At 41.5% G+C, this 18720-nt stretch overlaps 1 protein-coding gene across 2 annotated transcripts; it reads right to left on the bottom strand.

Moving 5' to 3' along the window:
* Positions 1-349: 349 nt before the first annotated feature.
* ELAC1 (elaC ribonuclease Z 1) lies at positions 350-17338 on the bottom strand. 2 transcript variants are annotated; one of them, XM_027118537.1, is made up of 5 exons: positions 17233-17308; positions 15524-15772; positions 11072-11236; positions 5217-5684; positions 350-3729 (listed from the first exon to the last, which is right to left on the bottom strand). In XM_027118537.1, the coding sequence occupies exons 3-5, from the start codon at positions 11226-11228 to the stop codon at positions 3263-3265; spliced, it is 1092 nt and encodes a 363-aa protein (XP_026974338.1). In that variant the 5' UTR covers positions 11229-11236; positions 15524-15772; positions 17233-17308; the 3' UTR covers positions 350-3262. The 2 variants fall into 2 exon arrangements, with proteins under 2 accessions (XP_026974338.1, XP_026974337.1); XM_027118536.1 differs by lacking the exon at positions 15524-15772 and having other exon boundaries at positions 2215-3729; positions 17233-17338.
* Positions 17339-18720: the final 1382 nt, after the last annotated feature.

Genomic DNA, 18720 nt, shown 5'->3' with positions numbered 1-18720 from the left:
GAATCACCTGGGGGTGGTTTTTTAAAAATGCAGATTCTTGGGTTCCACCCCAGACCTACTGAATTAGAGTCTTTGGAATCAGAGCCCAAGGATCTCTGGCTACCTATGCACCCTGTCCACCTATGTACTACCTTGAGTTATACTGACTCACATCTCAGTTTGAGGATCACTGGACCAAGGCGGTAGCTCTCTAGATGGTGGAATTATGAGTAATCATCTTCTTTTCTTGAATCTTTAAAAAAAATTAACTACTGAGCATATGCTGCTTTTATGTTTAAAAGTTTATTAAAAGTATATTAATGAGGCATGGGTATTTGAAAACAAAGATGATTTGGGGTGTATTTGGGCAAGTCTAAATACCTTTAGAGAAACAGAAAGTGCATATTTATTTAAAGTAAGCAAGAACCTATGAATTCCTGACAATGGGAAAGTCAGTTTAAGACAAAGAAAATACTATACTCAGTGTAGATATGGAACTTATTACTTCAATAAATTGTCCAGGTAAAAATTATAAATATAATACTTTTCAGAAGTATTAAGAAACAGCATTTCTCAGTGTTCCAAGATGCTCCTTGGCAAAAGAGGATTCAGTGATCAAATACATTTGGGGAACACCACATATTCTAATCCCATCTGGAGTCACATAACCATGAACAAATTACAAGCTCTAGGAAATCCAATTTAAGATTCACTCTTAATTCTAGCTCCACAAATTCTTAGAATGTGTTCTACCATTAAGAACAAATTCTAGGCCAGAAGAGAGTCCAAGAAAGAACTCTCACCATGAACTGATACCCTACACTTAATCCAACATATCAATTCGTTCCACATCATGTTCTCTGAGGGCTTAGCCCACACATACTAATAGAGCCTGATTCTAAGGGCTTGAGCTCAAGTCAGCTCTCAAGGAACGCTCAGGAACAGCAAAATGGAGTGGTAGGCTATAAAATCAGAAACACTTGAAGGAACTGCATATTTACTGATATTTACCTATCAGTCTTCAGCACTTAAGACAGTGAGCTTGAAACTCTGTCTTATATTCATTTATGTACTCCCAACGCAGTGAATGGGGTACCACCAATCAGGCAGCTAAAAATTTTGGACAAATACAGTCATAAAATGGGCTAGGCACAGGTTCTAAACTTTAGGTCATAAATTTTGTGCATGCATGACATCAAGGCCTCATTTCATTCAATAAATATTTCTGAGTGCCTACTACGGGTGGGTATTTCCAAGAATGCAGAGGTGACTAAGATACAATCTTTACCCACAAGAGCTCCAGGCATTAGAGGTACTAGTACTAGCCATTCCCTCTTGTACAGGTTTTGGCACACCGCTGGTATCTAATAAATGCTTGTTTGAATTGAGTTCAGAAGTCAAGATACACTTTAGGTCTGGTCAACTTTGGTACTTGGCAGGCCGGGAGCCTAGAGCAGGGCTGAGTCAGACCACTCTGGAGACTGCTTCAGAATGACTGAGATATTGAGTAACTAGACCCATCTTGATTATCATTACTCTAGGGATTCCAGACCCATCCAGGAGTCAATTTTTACTAGAAAAGCCCCAGGACCCAAAGGAGTTTAATAGTATACACCATGACAGTATTTCTGAATAAGTGTACAATAAACTCATAGGTTCTTGAGATGTTAATACATAGTATACGGTGAAATATGACTCAGAAAGGGGTTCAATAGAGTTGACAGGCCTCTGTACTTTAGGACTTTATGCCCTGAAGCAATGTGCTATGCTCCTTTTATACACTGTCTTATTTAATTTTTTCCCTGTCTTATTTTTCAGTGACAATTTCTCACTGTCTTATTCTTATTTTTCCCATTTTTAGAGATGAGCAGCTAAAGCTCAGAGAGTAAGTCATCTGCTCCAGAGCACACAGGACCATCATGAGGTAAAGAATGGGACTCTGAAATCAGGGCCTTCTGGCACCAAAGACTGGCTGGTGATCCCTGAAGCAGTGCTGTTTTGAATGTACTGATGGGAACCAGAACTCTGCCGGAGGGACACATAGCATAGAGGGTTTCCCAGACTGATTTGATGAGGGAAGCCTTTTGACTGAATCAGTACTTGAGACTACCTCTCCATTAACACATTTTGAGAAATACTGTGGGAAAATGAGTCCGAGATACCCCATGAAAGACAGAAGGGAGGTGGAAGGCAACTCATGAAGAAAAGCTATTCTAGAAAGAACATTTACTAAAATTGTGCTCAAAGAATTATTTATTGGAAAGCGTAAACGCAAGTTGGACAGGTATCATTTTTTAACCTCCAGATTCATAAGCTCCAGCTCATAGCTCATTTATGACCAATAATATTGGATCAGATGTTCCAATTCCAACATATTCCCTTAGCTAGCTTTTTAGGATTTGTTGTAGAATTTGACTTACCTCGTAGTTCAGTTCAGTATGTCACTAATTTTTATAAAGTATATTCACAGTGGGAGTATAAGTTTTAACTTGCTGTGTATCTCAACAGGCCTGCAATATGCATTTTGGGACGAGATAATTCTTCACTGTTTAGGACTGACCGAACTTTGTAGGATCTAGCATCCTGGCCCCTACTGACTAAATACCAGTAGTAACCCCCCCTAGTTTTGACAAGAGACATCCCCACAATTTCAAAACTCCATCTAAGGGAGAGTATCACCTCCAACTGAGAACCACAGGTTTAAAGCAAACTGGAAAGTTCAGTAAAATAGTAATTGGAAGATAAACACCTAGCCTGACTCTGCACTCAGTATTCAAGCAAGGGATTCAAGACTTAACGTGCCAGCTTCAATCCCTCATATCCAATGTCTCATTACATTTCTCTCTATTCTGTTAATAACATGAACAGATTCAACACAAAATGCCAAAATACCATTTTTAGCCAGGAGGGCCAAGCCCTGCTACTGCTTTGCCAACAACAGCAATAAAGCCGGAAGGAAGCTAAGCCCAGGATTGCATGGCATATTGGCTACCCTCTGAGGCAGCAGCCACAAAACATGTACACCTGAACAGTCTATCATTTTGTCAAGTGTGGACTTGAAGAAGGATTCTGGCTTTATTCTTTTTAAAGTGATCTATTATCACAAAGCTTGCTCCCTTCCCAATGCTGAGTTAGTTCAGCAGTGCAGCTCCATCCTTGTTAGGATTGTTAGGACCCAAATAATTTTAGACCAAAACGACAACGACGACGACAACAACAAACTTGACTGTTCGTTCAGTAACATATTCACAGACACACCAGAATGCATTCAGGAACACTGGCTTCATTTCTTGATTGGAATGCCAATCACCATAAAATCTTCTGCTAGAGTCACTTCTTGGAGATCTAACACTGATTCAGCTTGCTTTTTAAGCTCTACGATCCCATCTGTTTCTCCTTCTCTGGCCAAGGCAACTGGTTTGTACCTCTGACTGAAGTGAGTCAGAACGAGCCTCTTTGCTTGGCACAGCTTTGCAAATGCTGCTGCCATGTGTGGCGTGCTGTGGCCGTGTTCCTTTGCTTTGTCCATCTGGGTGTCATCCAGGGTTGCTTCATGGATCAACAGGTCTGCTTCAAAGCACAGCTTCACTCCTCCATCATCCACAACCCCAGAACAGTCACCCAAAATGCAGATTTTTCTTCCAACAATAGGCTTTTTTAAGACATCTTGGGGAGAAATTGTAACTCCATTTTCCAGAACAACAGAAATTCCATTTTTCAGCTTCCCATAGGCAGGACCTGGCGGAACACCTAATGACAGAGGCAGATAACATCACGTCATGGGAATGGCATTTATGACTTGTTAAGAGAGTCTGTTTCAACAGCACAGCAAATAGCAAATGGAAAAGGCATCCAATTCTTTTCATAATTGTTATAAATATTTTATTACTTGTGGAAAACTGGAATATTTATACATTTTTAAAAGTTCACTGTTGGCTATTGATATTAGCAATGCCCAAGTACTTAAAACATTTCCAAGCACACGTGTCAGATGAGTTTTAAGCTCTTAAGTCCCACTAAAACCTTATTACAGTCAAGATAACAGCCTTGATTCTCTGCTGTGCATGGGAATAACATTATTTGAGAGTGCTGTATTTAATAAGCTCATCTTTGGGTAAAATTAAAGAGCCCATTTAAATGACAAGGTACCAACAAACTAACATAATAAAAAAAAAACCGTTAGAGGGGATTGTCTGGATCACAACATCAAGCAGAATTTCAGGCAGTTATAAATAATCAATCTTCTTTGTAGATAGGGGCAGTTCCATGTTTACCAAACTGGGCTTAAGTCTCATATTAATCGAGAATAACACCTGATCATCACTCTGGGCAACACATACAAACAAACAGAATGTGTTCACTAATTCCAACATAGATCATGTTTAAAGTTTCCCAATACAACAGTATTTTCACAGGTTTTTAGATAATAAAAATACCTTTGGCCTAAGGCACTTTTCCTCATTACTTAGCATTTTGTTTTAGTTGGAAAAGAAAGAAGACATTGCGTAAGTAAAGACAAGACACACAAAAAAACCATCACCATCACCGTGTTTTCACAGGCTCTGTTGTAGCCATGCCAAGGAAGGTGGTATGCTGGAGGAATGATGTACCCGGACACTGCTTCGGGAGAGGCGCTGAAGAACTCTCACACATGATGGCCTAGCATGGAGGAGGTATGAAGCCTTTGATGGGCCCCAAGCCAATCTTTGGATGCTTGCTTCCGAGCGTGATGAACCCAGGTATGTAAAACTGGTTAAGGCAGTGTTCTAAACACCAAATTAACTTAATCAAGGTTGATTGACTAGGCAAAGTCAATAAAGAAGGAAAACCCAGAAAGCAGTTGGTTGGAGTTGCAAGGTTAAGAACTATGGCAAAAAGTCTCTGGCCAAAGATGTCATTGAAAACATATTTCAAAAACATGACATGAAAAAATAAAAGCCTAGACCTGAGACAACAGGTCCACTCCACCAACCAAGATAGTAAAAGCTGAAGATAAGACAGATCAAGAATGTGCATCTAGGGAGCTGAAGAGAGAATTCAAATAGATACTTGGTTTTCGCTCTGTATAGCATATTTTGGCCTCAAGGATTTCTCTTAATAAACAAACTTTGAGCAAAGGAAGTAAGTAGAGAAAATGTCAGTTTTAGGCCTGGGAGACAAGAAAAGAAGGTTTCTATGACGCTTCTAACTGCTCTGGTTAACAACTCGATTGACGAGAAAGGAAAAAAAACACTTACCAAGATCTTTCAGTTTCTGTGCATTGAGTTTACCTGGGCGTTTCTTCTCCACAACTGAAAATCCAAAGGAGGGTATTCGATGAAAGAGGCGAAATGCTTTCACAACAAACTGTTCATCATCAACCAGGAGGTACGAGTTTTCTTCTGAGTCTAACACGATAGTTCTTCCCTGTCCGTCTTTGGGAGGGTTGTCTGCTTTATTCACGTGTACAGATTCTTTCAGTTCTTCTGTAGGACACTGATCCGCTGTAGGCACCAGCTCATGGACCACATAAGGGAAGACCAACTCCGTGTGAGAAAGTTCCATGGTTTGCCAGATAAAGTCCCGAAGCCCCGCAGGGCCATAGATTTCGATCGGCTGTTTGGTGACCATGGAGCCACTCTGCAGGCTGATTGTGCAGAGGAGGCCAGGAAGGCCAAAGAAATGGTCTCCATGAAGATGCGTGATGAAGATCTTAGTAATTCTCCCTTTTGATTGAGGCAGAGAAATAAATTTGGGAATTTTTCAGAAATAAAACTCATACAAAGCTACTTGAAACATGCATAACAACTTACATAGAAAGCAATAAAATGAATTTAGAAGTTCTACTTATCACCATAAACTTATTTCTTTATATTCTTCTACATGATTCTAGAAGCAAGAAAGGTATTATTTCACTAGATGGCTTTAATAAGATATAACTTTTTTTCATAAAACATCTTCAAATTACACAGTGTTACAGTTTTAAGAGTACTTTCCTACACATCCTCTTACTGGCGGAAAAAAAAAAAAAAGGATAAAGTGTACCAAAATGATTCACATAAGTTACCAGATAGGCCACAAGTGTTAAAAACATCTGGCAGTTACACTGCCCCCTACTGCTCCCTCTGAGAACAGCAAATATGAACAGTACTTCCAGCATAAAAATGTTCCCCTGGCTCCAACGGACTGGACCAGTGCCTGAATTCAAAATTGCCTTTTAAGGACTCCACACTGGACAGAGATTAACTAACCAAGCCAGAGCCTGCCTGTCTGGGTGAGGCCGAAGAAGGAGAAAAGGGAAGGGGGATGAGGGAGGGAGAGGAAAGGAAGGAGGGAGAAGGAGGGAGGTGGAAAGGGAGTGGGGTGAAGAACCGAGGGGGAGGAAGTGGGCAATAGATGCAGAGTGCAGTTTAGAGGGTAGATCCCCCATGGTGCTATGTAAAGGCATGTGGGCCCCTCCCTTTCTCTCAATCTGAACTAATACAACAGCTTTTCCAGTGCATACTGACTTAGGTTGTAACTTGATTTAGCCGTTGGTAAACTGAATTTACTCCTGGTATGTGGCAGGATGCCACATCAACATTTTTCTCAGATGCACCACAAGGCCTTTTAAAAGCAACAATCACAATTAACACATTTTTAGTATAACAGTGGCTTCCAGTCCTAGCTCATGGCCCACCCATTTCAAACATTTGATACCATAAAAGAACAGGAACAGTTTATCGATGCCATAAAAGAACAGGAATAGTTTATTGTGATGGGATTTGTCCTGTGACATCTAGGTAACAGTGTTCTCCAAGCGAGTGTTCCCAGTGTTACTACACCAAGCCAGGCCCCTGTGGCAGAGAATAGACTGGGCAGAGGCTGATCCTGAACCTTGAAAATTGCCAGGAGGCACGCTAGAAGTTTCCTCAACATGCTCCTTTTTGTTTTCTCTTTTTAGTCCTCGTTTTTGCAGTTTTTTGACTTCTGGAACCCTTTCCTTGCCCCCTTCCTGCTGTCTGGGCTGCCAACACGCCCCCAAGTGTGACCTGAGCACTCAAGAGACAAAAGAACTACAACAGTTGTTGAGTCTCACGCTGACCTCAAAACTGCCAAATCAGACTTTCTGGGCCTCTCCCTATCTACTGCAAAACACAGCCAAAACTGAACACCAAAACAATCTGTGAACTCAAAGCAAGTGAGATAAATTAAGTAAGAAAAGGTACTTCCCACAGATATCACAGTTTCAGGGAAGACAAACATTTCATTTTTCAAGAAAGTTGATTTCAGAGGGAGAAGGAATGGCAACCACAATTATCAAAGGTAAGAGGAAGCTATCAAATGAAAAAAGAAAAATGCATGAGTTCCCTTTCAGTTAAGATCACGAAAGTTACCAGGGAAAATGTCATCCATATAGGAGTAGAATACTAAGCATCCTCTAAGGGATAATGCAGTGATATTTAGTGCTGTAGGAAAATGTCTGCAATACATCGTTCATACGTAATATTCAGTTGAAAAAAAGCAGGTCACACCAAGTATAGTTTGATTCCATTTATGCAAAATTATACACACACACAAATACACCTACATCATTACCATATCTACATGTATAGAAAATTCACCAAAGAGAGGGGGATTTAGGCTTTTCTTATTTATATTTTTCTGCTTTGTTTGAACTTTTACAATGAGCATGTATACTTATTATAATCATTTTAAAAATTATACTTTTATAATACTTTTTGTAATCATTTTAGAGGAAAAAAAGGCTTAAGCTCACTCTTTAAAATTATGAAAAAAGTAGATATGGCAAACCTACACTTTTTAATCAGATGCTTGCATATTAGGACCAAGGAAACTTGCAAGAAGTATATCTAGAGAAACAGAAAATACTTCCTTATGAAACCCGTTACCCCAGGAGGTAGTATAAGCTAAAAGGGCTTCAATGACTCCAATAGCGATAGGTCCATATTGGGTTATTGAGAGAAGCCAAGATGTTTTGAGGGTGATGCATTCCAGGTTGAGACAGGGGCTTTTGAAGTGCTAGAGTGTCTCAGCTAATGTTCTAGGATTACCATATCACTCTCCTCTCTGAAGCCAGAAAATTTTTTCTTAAGTCAACAAAAATTTTGTAAACTAAAGGTTCCCTTAGATTTTATTTTATTATTATTATTTTTTGCCAAACTTTTATTTTAAAAAGCTCGAGCTTTGTGCATTGTTTAAAAATATATATAAAATAGCTGTAAAATATAAAACACTAGAGAAAGGTATTGTGGCAGATAGAGTTAAGGTGGTACATGGGTACCACCATGGCCCCTGCCTCCTGCTGTTCATATCCTTCTATAATTCCTTCCCCTTGAGTGTGGGTGGGACTGGGGACTTACTCCTAACCAGTAAAATATGGCCCAAGGATGCAATACGATTATGTCATTTACAAGACTCCATCTTGCTGGCAGACTTGCTCTGGAATCTCTCTCCCTTGCTGGCAGGAATCGAGCAAGCTACCCTGAAGCAGAAACCCCCATGACGAGGAACTATAGGAGGCCTCTAGTTGCTGCAGGCAGCCTCAGTCCTACAACCTCAAGGATTTGCTGACAACCTGAGTGAGCACTGAAAACAGATCCTTCCCCTAGTGGAGACTCTGATGAGACCGCAGCCCTGGCCAAGACCTGGATTGCAGCCTAGTGAGACCCTGAAGCAGAGAATCCAGCTAAGCCAGGCCCGAACTCCCTGACCCACAGAAACTATGAGATAATAAATGCAAATAACCCACTAAATTTATAATCTGCTATGCAGCATTACATAACTGATACAGGTACTAAATAAAAAGTGAAGACTTACCCTACACCCAAACCTCTTAACACAACAGTTACTTGTTTCTATTTTAATCACCCTGCCACCTTAACCCCTACTCTCTAAACTGTTAAATATTACAGCCTCCACACTGGCATGTGGAGGCATGTTCTCGTGAAAGGAACCCCTGTGTGATCCAAGGGAAGTAAAGCATAATACCTGCTCTGACCTCAGGGTTTCAACATAAGACAGTATATAATCAGGGTTGAACTGTGTACACCTCAAGGCCACGTGTCCCAAGTGCATTAGTTCCTTCTTCCAACAGCTCTTTTCCTAACTCCCAATCTTGGTCTGGGACATCATCACCTGTAACTTGTAATAATTCTTCACTTCTTCACAGACTAGGAATTTACTCAGTCACCACCTGCTGTTGGCTCTATAAGTATCTCTTTGAGTCTCTCATCTTCATCCTTATCCCTACTTCCTGCTTCAACATCTTCATCTTCTCTCTCTCTCTCAGGTGAATGCCACTGCCTTGGAACTGGTCTCCTGATGCCAATCTCTCTCTCCCAATATATGTGCCATTGGAAAACTGTCCTAAAACACAAATCAGACCATGTCATTGCTCGGCTTAATTTTTTTTTTTTTTCGGCTTAAAATGTTTTAATGATTCTTTGTTGCCAATAGAATAACGTGCAGATACCTTAGAATACCACAGGAGTCCTCATAGTCTGCCCTTACTTACTTCCTTAAGCATTCTTATCTCTCATCTATCCAGCCAAGTACTCAAAATTCTGGATAGCTTAATATTCCCCAAACATGTCATTTCTCTCCTAGAAACTCTTGCTCACTTTGTTGTCTGTTCCTTGAAGGGCCATCCCTACTTCTCTCCGCAGAGAAACTTCTATTCGTCTCTTACATCCCAGCTCAACTGTTACCATCTCTAGGTTGCTTTCCCTGAACACACAGATACAGTTAGTGCCCCCCTCCTTAGTGCTTCAAAAGTAGTTAGAAAACACCTCCATTATTCTTACTTAGCAAATTACACCATGACTGTTTGCATGTCAGTTTTCACCACTAGACCAAGGAATCCTTGGATGATAGAACTATACTTCCTTTAGTCATCAAATGCTAGGTACTGTGATGAGTAGTAGGAATTTCAATAACTACCATTTATCAAGACCTAACAAGTGAGAGGCACTGTACTAAGTGTTGAACATCTTATTCATGCATTAACTGAACAGATACCACTGGGCATCTACTAGGTATGTAAGTGATCACTGAGTTTACTTTATTGTACAGGGAAATAAACAGTGACCACAGAAACAACTATTTAAATAACATAATTTTAGATATTGATGATGCTAAGAAGTCAATAAAAATAGCACAAAATAGTAGAATGCCTGGGGTGAGGAGAAATTACTTAACCCCAGAGGTTCAGCCTTTGAGAAGACAGCATTTGAGCTAAGATTTAACTGATGAGAAGGAGACAACCACACAGAGAAGGGATTATTGTATACAATTCTCACAACACCCCTTCTAAGTCGAGTTTTTAAGCCCATTTGAAAGGTGAGCAAAGTAAAGCTTAATTGGCTGACCTGCTCAGGTAATAAGCCGAGACACCGCTGGGACTGGAACCCTGGTCTGCCTGACTCTGGGCCAAGGCTCTGGTGAACACGGTACTCTTCAGTCTGCCTGGTGCTAAGCTCACTCTGTTCCCTATGGCTGGAATGCCCTTCTTCTCCCCAGCCCAGGGAACCCTTCCTCCTCCTTTAACAACTCACAGGTCACCTTCTCTGAGAATGACCCCAAGTGGAAAAGAACATTTCACTCCCCAGAACATCTACCACCCTTTGTATTCTCTCATGATACTTATACCTATCTCCTGGTGGAAATAAGTATGTTCCTTTGCTTGGGCAGTGTCTATTTAATATGTCTGATGCAACCCACTCCATCCTCCATGCCCTAAGCCTATAGAAATCCTTGCTCTCAACATTTACAGGAAGAATGAAAAGTAAATACATAAATAAGGAAGGAAGGAAAGAAGGAAGGGAGGGAGGGAGGGAGGGAGGGAGGAGGGAAGGAAGGAAGGGAGGGAAGAAGGAAGGGAGGAAGGAAGGAAGGGAGGAAGGAAGGAAGGGAGGAAGGAAGGAAGGGAGGAAGAAAGATAGTTTAGTGGGTGTGGCCAGATACCCCAGCGCCTTCCAAGTATTGCCAGGGCTCCAGCACTGAAATGGAGTGCAACTGTCAGGGCTGTTTCTAAGCAAAAGGCCCAAGGAGAGCCAAGAAAGTGAAGCAGAACAAGAGACAGCCTTAATGAGAGAGCTGAATGCACACTGACCTGCTTTAAGTTGGCTTTTCATAAGCTGTGTCTGGGTTCCCTCCCCACAGTCAAAGAGCCAGCATTCGCCTTCACACCGAAGGACCAGAGCAGAGGCACCCCGGGTTGGGGATGGGTATGCTGCGCCTGTCCCCAGAAATGTCACATCCATAGACATCTTCCACCCTGGAACGAGAAGAGCCCTTAGGGATTATTACACATCGCTGCTCAAAATCACCAAAAACAGGTTCTTGTGAGTTTTACTATTACCTATGTTTTGGTTATTAAGAATAGCTTGGATTCCTGTTCTCTAATAGTTTTCCACAGAAATCCGAAGAAAGATTTTAGTAACTCTTAATCAGTTAAAACCACAAATTACCAAACCTTGTATGACTGCTCACACAAACAAAAATAAATGTTGAAAAAGCCAAACCCAGTCAATTAATAACTATAATTGAATTCCAACTATATGACATTCCGGAAAAGGCAAAACTACGGGAATGGTAAAAACACAGTGGTTTGACTCTACAAGGTGGGTACTATATCATCATCCCCATTTTATTTTATTTAATTAATTTACTTATTTTTGCGGTACGCGGGCCTCTCACTGTTGTGGCCTCTCCCGCTGCGGAGCACAGGCTCCCGATGCGCAGGCCCAGCGGCCGTGGCTCACGGGCCCAGCCGCTCCACGGCATGTGGGATCTTCCCAGACCGGGGCAGGAACCCATGTCCCCTGCATCGGCAGGCGGACTCTCAACCACTGCACCACCAGGGAAGCCCCATCATCCCCATTTTAGAGATGGGGAGGCTGAGGCACAGAGAGGTAGTGACTTGCCTAGGGTCCCACGGCTAGTAAGTGGCAGAGCTAGGATTGAGACGCCAGGACACTAGCTCCAGGGCAACTCTATCATGTCACCTTCTGTCTTAAGCATTCCTTATGTTGTAGCTTTATTATCCATAACAAAGGTCCAGGCGACACCTTAGTTTCAGATGTCTAGCCTCTAGAATTGTGCAAGAATAAATTTCTGTTGTTAAAAAAAAAAGGACAGTGGTTTGGGGGAAGGGAGGGAGGGATGAATAGGTGGAGCACACGGGATTTTTAGGACATGGGATTTAGCACATGGGATTTTTTAGCAAAACTATTCTGTATGATACAGTAAAGACAGACACACGTCATTGTACATTGGTCAAAACCCATAGAATATACAACACAAAGAGTGAATGAACCCTAATGTAAACTTTAGTTAATAATAATGTATCGGGGAACCGGATCCCACATGCATGCCACAACTAAGAGTTCATATGCCACAACTAAGGAGCCCACGAGCTGCAACTAAGGAGCCTGCCTGCCGCAACTTAGACCCAGTGCAACCAAATAAATAAATAAATATTTTAAAAAATAATGTATCAATATTGGCTCATCACTACCACACTAATGTAAGATGTTAATATTAGTGGAAATTGGGGGAAGGAGTGGGTATATAAGAACTCTGTACTTTCTGCTTATTAATTTTTTTAAAAAGTCTTTCTAATAAATAAACAACTCTAGTGAGATTCTGGGCAAGAGCTGGAATTTAATTATGCTCACTAAGTGATATCTCTGGTGCCCGTGGTGAGCAGCCCTTTCTCTGAAACATCATAAGCCACAGCAATGCTCTACAACACTCTACAGTAATGCTAATATCACACAGTAATGCTGAGTGAATGACTCACTCCCATAATAATAGAGTCCATGAGGGGTTAGCACCTGGGCTTCTGATCTTATAAGTGATCAGCAATAACCTGTTGAGTGTAGATTTCTGCCAACTCCTGAGATCTTTTTTTCCTTTTACTACTTTTGGGCACATCTATCTCTCATATACTTCTGTGATAGGAGATATGCATCAAATAAAATAAGCACAAACTCAAACTTATATATCAATATAACCAATTATAGAGCATCCACATTGATGGCAGGGAAGAAAACAAACATATTAAGTTTAAGAAAAACTACTAAAACAAGAAAATTTGGCAGCAAGCTGTATAAATATATCATCTATAGGGGAAAAAAATCTATCAAAAACTTTTCTCAGTCCTAGCAATAACCAGATAAAAATAAAAATGAGGAATAAACCCCTCACTCACAAGAGAAAACTAAGTCTTATAAAATAACTAGAAAGTTAATAGGAAAGGAATAGACCCTAAAAGACCCCAAAAGAGATACACATTAGCTTCCCTGATAGGAAGATTTACTATCACAGAAATGTCTATCTTTTCATAATTAACGTATATATATTTAATGTAAATTCTATCAGATTTCCAGTGGGATTTATCTTGGAACAAAAGCAACCCAAAGATCACATGGAAGAAAAAGTACATGTCTGAGAATGGGCAAGAAAAGTACACAAAGCATTGAGTAGTGACTTAACTTTTCTAGATATTAACACTTACTACATTAATCAGGCATAAAGCAAACAGAATAATATTGGCACAAAAATAGAGGTGACAGAGAAGGGACAGTCCAGAAATAAACCCAGGTACGTACAGAAATCAATATACAACAAAAGTATAAAAAGGGTGGCTTTTTTAATGAACAACACTGACATAATTGGCTACTTCTGCAGAAGAAAGTAAAGCAAGATTCTTATTTTGCATTGTATATAAAAATACATTCCATATGGTTTAGAAATATAAATGTGAAAGATCCAAAAAAATATGTTCAAAAAATTAGGAAAATATGTATATAACTTTGGGGATGAGAAAACCCTTACTGACAAGACATGAAACCCAGAAATTTTTTAAAACGACATTTTTACTACATAAAAACTTTCATATATCAAGATTCTTAAAGTCAAAGGACCAAAAAAACACCTGGAGAAAACTGTACTGTATGATAAAGGGTTAATGCCCCTAAGAAATGGTCCAAGTAAATGCATTAACAGGAACAAAAAAACTGATAAAATAGAAAAATAAGCAATGAATATACACAGGAAGTTCACAGCAGAAATCCAAACGGCCAATAAGCATGAAAAGTGCTCAGTCACCCAGTAGTTAGAAGAAATGCAAATTAAAGGAAAAGAGACATTATTTTCCACACATCAGGTGGCAAATATTAATGCTATCCAGTGCTAACCAAGACAAGGGAAAATGGGTACCTGCATTTTACTAGTGGTGTTAGTATGAATTGCTATTATGTTCTGGGAGAGTAATCTGGCAATATATATTACCAATAATAATGATGCTGCTAATAGCAATATACTTTAACCCAGCAATCCCATTTTTGGAAATCGACCTTACAGAAATAAAGGATCTGTGTACAATGATGTTTATTGTGCTACTTTTAAGGTGGCTAAAATTTGGAAACCATCGGAATATATATATACATATATATATATATATATATATATCTCAATAGAGAAACAACTGAATATTTTATTGTATATTCATATCATGAACTATTTATTCTACAGTTCAGTCAGGTCTGTAACTCTTGTCCTGAAGGGATGACAGTGAGAAAAGTTACAGATGGCTATGGCATAATCTCATTTTTATAACAATGCCCAAACCCCTACATTATACAAGACAGTCTGGTGAGGAAGAATATACACCATATTGCTAATATTGGTTATCTCACGGGTGATTAAAATGATGGTGGTGATAGTGGAGATTATTAACTTTCCTTTTAAATCTTTGAATTGTTTTTGGTTGCAATAAGCAGCATTTCATTTATTTATTTGATTTGAATTTATTTTATATTTAATTTACTTAATATTGATGATTTTTAAGAAATGTGTCATAATGCTGAACATGCTCTTCTAACTACGTATCACCTGATCTCCCTTTCCATTTGGGGATACAGTCACCTCACACAGCGGGTGGGTGCTACATCTCTCCACCCACCACACAAGCCTTGAGGTTATTGCTAGTGTCCTTTCCATGTGTCACTCCACATTTTCACTTCCAAGATCAAGACTTCCTCTGATAATATTTGCAGAGGCTTTCTTATTGGATTGCAGTTTGCAAGAGGCGGAAGAATATGCAGAATGTAGAAAGTTGAAAATTTAAAGTAATAAATGCAGAAAGTATAATAGAATATAATCACTTGGCATGTGTAACAAATAATAGATCTAAGCCAGTGGTACAGAACCCTGGAGAGTATGAGAGTATTAGAATCACCTAGAGAGCTTTTAAAACGTATCAATGATTGGGCTCCATCCCAGAACAATTAAACAGGAAATTCTGCAAAAGACGTGTGTTTTAGAATTAAAAAAAAAAAAATTCTTCCCCTGTGATTCTAACATGCAGTCAGTTTTGAGAACCACTTAGTGAAAGGCTAATGGAGAACTATAATGGATGGATCGGGCTGACGTGAGCTCACTAGTCAACTAGTCAATCTTTTTTTAAAAAAACTTTTGTTATGAAAAATTTCAAACACAGATTAATATAGTGCACTGTCACATACCCATCACCGAGCTTCAACAATCATCAACTCACGGTCAATCCTGTTTCATCTTTATCCCTCACCCATCGTCTAAGAATACTTGACAAGTGGTATTATTGGGTACTTCCATCAGGGAGCACATACTGTCTGGCTGTCTCTCTTTTTCTGACATTAACAGCCACTAATGATCATTTCCAGGACCAATTATCTCATTAGGGGTTGCCAAGCTGATATTCTCTCATTCCTTCCGTAGTTATTAGCTGTCATCCTTCAGTAATTCCCTGATCAATTAGTTAGTCACCCTGCAATACAATTTGTACGGAAAAGGTCCAGTGATCAATCTTGACACCACAAAGAGAGACAAGACCTAATCCAACTCCTGATGCGATGTAATATGAAGTACACAGTAATTTAGGAGGTTTTCTTGCCAAAAAGTATAACCTGCATCTGGAAAAGGCTGTTATCTAAATACCAGTTTATTAAAGGACACCACAGGGACGGAAAAAGCAAAATTCAGTATGTAAGAAACATTACAGGACAAATGACTTGGCTTCTTCAACAAATGAAATACAAGGAAAAACAATAATAAAGAGGGAGGAGATGAAGAGATATGAGCCGTCAACCAAGTGTAGCATGTGTAGCTTGTTTGACTCCTGATTTGGACAATGGGAGAAAAAAAAAGAGACAACAGGGGATATGTAAACTTTCACTGGATAGATGGTAACATGAAATTCTTATGAGATTGATGATGGTTTTATATTTAAGGAGTTACTGTGTTCTATAAACATAAGCAAGTATTTAATGGATGAAACGGTACATTTAGATTTACTTTAAAATAATCCAGTGGGGGTGAAGGTACCAGATGAAACTGACTGTGAGTTGGTACATTCAGTACATGATTCTATTTTTGTATATACTTGAAAGTTTCCATAATAAAAAGTTGAAAAACAAGCCAAACAACTCTTCCACTAGGTCGGAAGTAATCAGAAGTTAATTTATTTAATCAGTGGTGCATGTTTTGTGACATGCGCCATTCTAAGCACTAGGAAATAAGTGACCAAACCAGATTTTGATCCCTGTCTTTTTGGACAAAAAACAAACAAACAAACAAAAAAACCCAGCCGCTTGCTTTTTCATGACTATGAACCACTTTGGAGGAAGTGCACATTCTGGGCGAGAACACAGCACACGATCGATCGCAGAACTGTCACTTGACACTCTGGGCCAGTGGTTCTCAGTCCCGGCTCCATATCACGAACACCTGGTGATTCTGGGGCCTCAGCACTTGGAAGGCTTCCCAAAAGATTCTAAAGTCTGCCGGGTTCAGAACGAGTTTCTAGGCAGGCAGTGCCAACCCTGCCATCACCCAGTGGTGCAGGTAGGGCAGATACTGCCAGCCTCCATTTTAGAGATGAAAAAAGCGTGACCCGCGAGATAGAGTGAGCGGCCAAGGCCGAGCCAGGGCCAGAGGCCAGGTCTCCAACCGTTGGCCGGCCAAGCCTCTCCTCCAATTCAGCATCAGTGTAGCAAAAGGAGGGGTGGGCGTCGGCAGGAGCGCCGGGCAACTGAGGCCCCCGTCTGGGGGTGGGGGTGGACAAGGCGCGTACTCGTCCCCGGCGCTCCCGGGCCTGGGTCCTCTGCTCCGGTCCCGGCCCGCGAGTCCGCAGGAAGCGCGCCATCAGCCCGCTCGGCGGGCGCGTGGGGGGCCTCAGCGGCGCAGACCCTGGCCCGCCCCCCCTCCGGCGCGCCCTGCCCCACTCACCCACTCCCCGAGACCCGCGGCAAGAGCCGAGGGAGGCGCAGGCCCGCAGCAAGGCCCAGCCGTCCACGGGGACACGACGCGCGCGGGCGGAAGTGCGCCGCCGGCCGTGCCCACGTGAGGCTGCTCTAGGAAGCGCCGGAGGTCCGCGCTCGGTGGTTCCCGCCGGAGTTCAACCGCGCCTGGAGGCTGGGCAGCGGCCCCGGGCATCCGCTCTGTGCTGCAGTGGGACTCCCTCTCCTTCACTCGCCCGCACCAGCGCACTGGGTTCGATGGTGGCGGTAACCCGTGAGGACCGGAGCCCCCAAGGTGAAAAAGTATACGGTTCAGCCTTTTGTTTTCCGTGTAATGTTTTCAAACAAGAGTGTTCTCCCAGATGCTTTGCTCTGGCATATCTTTGTGTAAAGTCTGTTCTTTCGTGGGGATGAATCGTTCTATCTTAATCACTAAATTTGAAAGTGTAAGCTTGCGCTGCCTTAGAATCAGAGTTCATAGCAGCGTTACTATAGATCCTGAGTCTCTGCTCCATTTCACTTTGCTATTCCAGGGATACAGCGGAATGTTTGCTGAAAATCTGAGGCTGCCTATGCTGTGCACGCACGAGTGTGTTCACTTAGTGAACGCACAGCATTGCCTGCTGGACGCGCGAGTGAAGAGCCGGGGCCTAAACTGCATGTAGTAACTACAAACCACGGGGAAAACAGTCATTGATTTAAATCCCAATTTTCAAAATTTCAGGCTTGGGACTTCCCTGGTGGCGCAGTGGTTAAGATTTCCCCTGCCAATGCAGGGGACACGGGTTCGAGACCTGGCCCGGGAGGATCCCACATGCTGAAGAGCAACTAAGCCTATGTGCCACAACTACTGAACCTGCACTCTCGAGCCTACGAGCCACAACTACTGAGCCCACATGCCACAACTACAGAAGCCCGTGCACCTAGAGCCTGTGCTCTGAAACGAGAGAAGCCACCGCAAGGAGAAGCCTGCACACCGCAACGAAGACCCAACGCAGGCAAAAAAAAAAAAAAATAATTTTAAAATTTCATGCTCCTATGCAGTGCTAGATGCACTGGTATTTGCTCACATGCTCAAAGTGGTCAAAGTATCCAACAGCTTCATAACAGGAATAGAAGTGCTGTGGATGTGAGGTTTTTAAAACTACCTGGATAGAGGGATCAAAATCCCATCCTCCCCCCACCCCAGCCCCCCGACCCCGACTGCTTTGCTCAATAAACCATTAGATCATTTACTTTTGGGCCTCTTCAAAGCTTTTATTTATTCAAGTATTAATTGAGCTCCGACTTTGTGGATAGTACTATTTTTGGTGCTGAGAGAGTTTTTTTTTTTTTTTTTTTCGGTACGCGGGCCTCTCACTGTTGTGGCCTCTCCCGTTGCGGAGCACGGGCTCTGGATGCGCAGGCTCAGCGGCCATGGCTCACGGGCCCAGCCGCTCCGCGGCATGTGGGATCCTCCCGGACCGGGGCACGAACC

Source organism: Aethalodelphis obliquidens, unplaced genomic scaffold, assembly GCF_003676395.1.
Source record: "Aethalodelphis obliquidens isolate GAN/ISIS:26980383/991018 unplaced genomic scaffold, ASM367639v1 scaffold19, whole genome shotgun sequence".
Classification (NCBI taxonomy): Eukaryota; Metazoa; Chordata; class Mammalia; order Artiodactyla; family Delphinidae; genus Aethalodelphis; species Aethalodelphis obliquidens.
The sequence above is the reverse complement of the archived record's forward strand: the minus strand, read 5'-3'. Positions and strand labels throughout refer to the sequence as shown.